The following is a 3190-nucleotide window of genomic DNA, read 5'->3' as shown; positions in this document are numbered from 1 at the left end:
GTCTTTTAAAAAATTTCCTACCCTTCTGTCATGATTTGGGAGAGGATTTGCTATATAAGTCAAAATACTCTGTAAAAATTCTCTCAGGATTGCTAAATCTCTTTTTTTTGAAAAAATTCAATGGCCAGTTTTCTACATTTTTGAAAATTTCACTTTAATGGCAAATAACTTTGGAGGGGAAAATGTTTTTCCATGCTTTTGAAAACACATTGTGGTTAACAACCTTCAAGAAAAACTTGTCAGAGGTAGTGTCATGAATAAAAAGTCTGTGTTGCTCGTTTTTTTTCTGTAGCTCGTATTGAGTTCTTGCAGAGCATCGCAGATGACCCCTAAAAGTAACTCCCCGACTCTCCCCAAAGTAATATCCACAAGAATTGAGCTCTCTTCCTTCTAATATTGTGTCTTTCTTGAATGTGACAGGCCTGCTTCTAATTCTTGTTGTCTTTATGTGTAACTATGTTTGTACCTCTTCTACTATTTGTTTTAGAATTGTTGCAATATTTACTTACTATTCAGCCTATTTATTTGCTTCAATTTTGAAGTCTTTGGTTATTCTTCCCAGAATCCCCCTTGGAGTTCCTTAGACCAATAGTTGTCATGTGGAGTTTGTGTTGCTGATGTCTTTCCTGACTTTATAGGGTACCATTAGAATTAATTGGTTTTGAAAAAAATAGAATATAATGAAGATTTTTCTAATGGTCATATATGTTACATAACAGACTTCCCAAGAAGATATTGAACACTCCACAATTAAGAAGATTTTCTTAGATGTTGACACAGGAAATCACTATCCATTATTAAATTTTCATATATGACCAAGGTTTCCTTTGAGCTGTATATAATCTAATTTCAAATTTTTTCTTTAGTAGGTGTTTTTGATAAGCAGAATTATTTCCAAAAAGGTGAGTTGTGGGTAGCAGAATGTACATGTACGATTGATACCTTTTATCCACTTTATGACTAATGCCCTCTTGAACTACTTCATGTATATATGCTATGGTGACAGCTGCATTATTACACATTCGCAGGTCAAGGATACATACTATCTGCCAAATTGCCTAACATTTAGTATGTAGCAGAAACTCAGTAAATGTTTAATGCCATTGACAATCTATTTTGTTCCCAGCTACAAGTATTGCCTAGTCTCTATCTTCTCCCTCTCATAAAACCACACCACGTATTCCCACACTTTTATTTTATTTTTAATTCTTTTTTTTTTTTTGTACTGGGAATCAAACTCAGGACCTTGCACTTGCCAAGTAGGTGCTGATGCCACGGAGCTATATACCCGGCCCTCCAACATTTTTAGAGAGTGCCACATAGAAATATTGGGAAGGAATTTAAAGCAAGTAAACATCAAGTCCAACTATTCCTGATATCTTTCTGGCACAATTTTTACTTGCGATATCACAGGCTCCTTTCAGAACAGGAGATATACCTGGTATCAGGCATTCAAAGTCAGTATTAATTACTTGCTTTCAACTCTACCATGGAGCCATGAAATAGAATTCTCCTTTAGAAAAGTGCTCTTGTACTAAAAACAACCTGGCTCATTCCCATGAGTCCTATGTTCTCAGCATGGGGTTACACTGCTGAATTTTCAACATTTGAAATATCTTCCAAATAAGGAAGAAATTCAGGGATGTTCTCTGTTTCTCTCCTTCCTTTTTGCACATTCTTCATTTTAATGGTCCAAATATGCTAATGAAAAACAGAGAAAACATCTAAGAAAAGAGTCAGTACTATTTCATAATAGAAGCCTGCAAAGGAATGGAACTCTGTAGTATGAAAAAACAAAGGGTAGTATTCCTTTGCAAGCAGAGCAAGGAGATGCTACGCAGGACACAACAATGGGCTATGGTAATACAGCTTTCGGCTCTATTTACAAATATTGCAGGGGAACCCCTTCCCAGAGTGATGGCAATTCCTGAAAACAGAAATGCTAGCAGCTTCTTCTTCATATTGATGGATCTCCCTGGATTGGAGAACGCTCACTGTTGGACAGCTATTCCTATCTGTTCCATCTACGTCCTCTCTGTGCTGGGCAACATCACCATAATGTACATCGTCAAGTCTGTGCCCAGCCTGCACACACCCATGTACCTCTTCCTCTCCATGCTGTCCATGGCTGACCTGGGACTCTCAGCCTCTACACTGCCTTCCATGGTAGCTGTCTTCCTGCTGGGCCAGAGGAAGATAGGAGCTTCGACATGCTTTGTGCAACTGTTCTTCATCCACACTTTCTCAGTCATTGAATCAGCTGTGCTGTTGGCCATGGCTTTCGACCGCTGCGTGGCCATCCAGGAGCCTTTACGCTATGCCACCATTCTCACAACCAAGCGCATCAGGGCCATTGGGCTCACTGTTGTGACCCGTGGTGTTGTCCTTCATCTGCCCCTGCCTGTGCTCCTTGGCAGACTTCAGTTCCAGCCTGTAAGTGCGCTGTCTCATTCCTACTGCGTTCATCCTGATGTTTTAAGGCTGTCCCGTTCAAGCACTCTGGTCAACAGTGGCTTGGGACTGTTTGTCATGCTGTCCACACTGGGAATGGATGCTGTTCTCATCCTGCTCTCCTACGTGCTTATCTTAAAGACAGTACTGAGCATTGCTTCCAATGCAGACAGGCTCAAAGCTTTCAACACTTGCATTTCCCACATCTGTGCTGTGCTTCTCTTTTATACCCCACTGGTGAGCCTGTCCATGATCCATCGCTTTGGTACAAAGAAACTACCAGCTCAAGTCTATATGATTCTCTCTTACATGCACTTTCTTATGCCTCCAATGCTCAACCCGATTGTCTACAGTATCAAAACCAAAGAGATTCGGGTCCGCATTTTAAGGATACTCCACCCCAAAAAGTTGTGAATCACAGGAATAAAATACTCCTGGTGATTTCTCAGTCCAAGAGAAAGTCCTAATAACTAAGATATCTCAGAGAGGGAGCAGAGTATAAAGGTCTGATCCCTAAGTCAATTATTCAAAATTTTCATTAAATGTAATGTTTCCCCAACCATCATAACTGTGACTATTTTGTGGAAAGCTATATTTACTATTCTCCAAAAATCAATCTCATTCTTGATTCAGCTATATTAAGTGAAACTTACAACTTTTCCAGGTAATACCATATATCTAGATGCAGACAGATTATAAGAGTAAGACAATAATATTTTAGATCTGTTCTAATGAAACT

The 3190-nt window shown here is 39.2% G+C and overlaps 1 protein-coding gene across 1 annotated transcript; it reads left to right on the top strand.

The window, feature by feature from the left end:
- The first annotated feature begins 1917 nt into the window (after nt 1–1917).
- On the top strand, nt 1918–2865 carry LOC102003337 (olfactory receptor 51G2-like). The gene has a single exon (XM_005380486.1). The coding sequence runs from the start codon at nt 1918–1920 to the stop codon at nt 2863–2865; it is 948 nt and encodes a 315-aa protein (XP_005380543.1).
- Nucleotides 2866–3190: the final 325 nt, after the last annotated feature.

Source organism: Chinchilla lanigera, unplaced genomic scaffold, assembly GCF_000276665.1.
Source record: "Chinchilla lanigera isolate Chin_1 unplaced genomic scaffold, ChiLan1.0 scaffold00013, whole genome shotgun sequence".
In the NCBI taxonomy this organism is placed as follows: Eukaryota; Metazoa; Chordata; class Mammalia; order Rodentia; family Chinchillidae; genus Chinchilla; species Chinchilla lanigera.
This window is presented reverse-complemented; position numbering and strand designations above follow the sequence as displayed.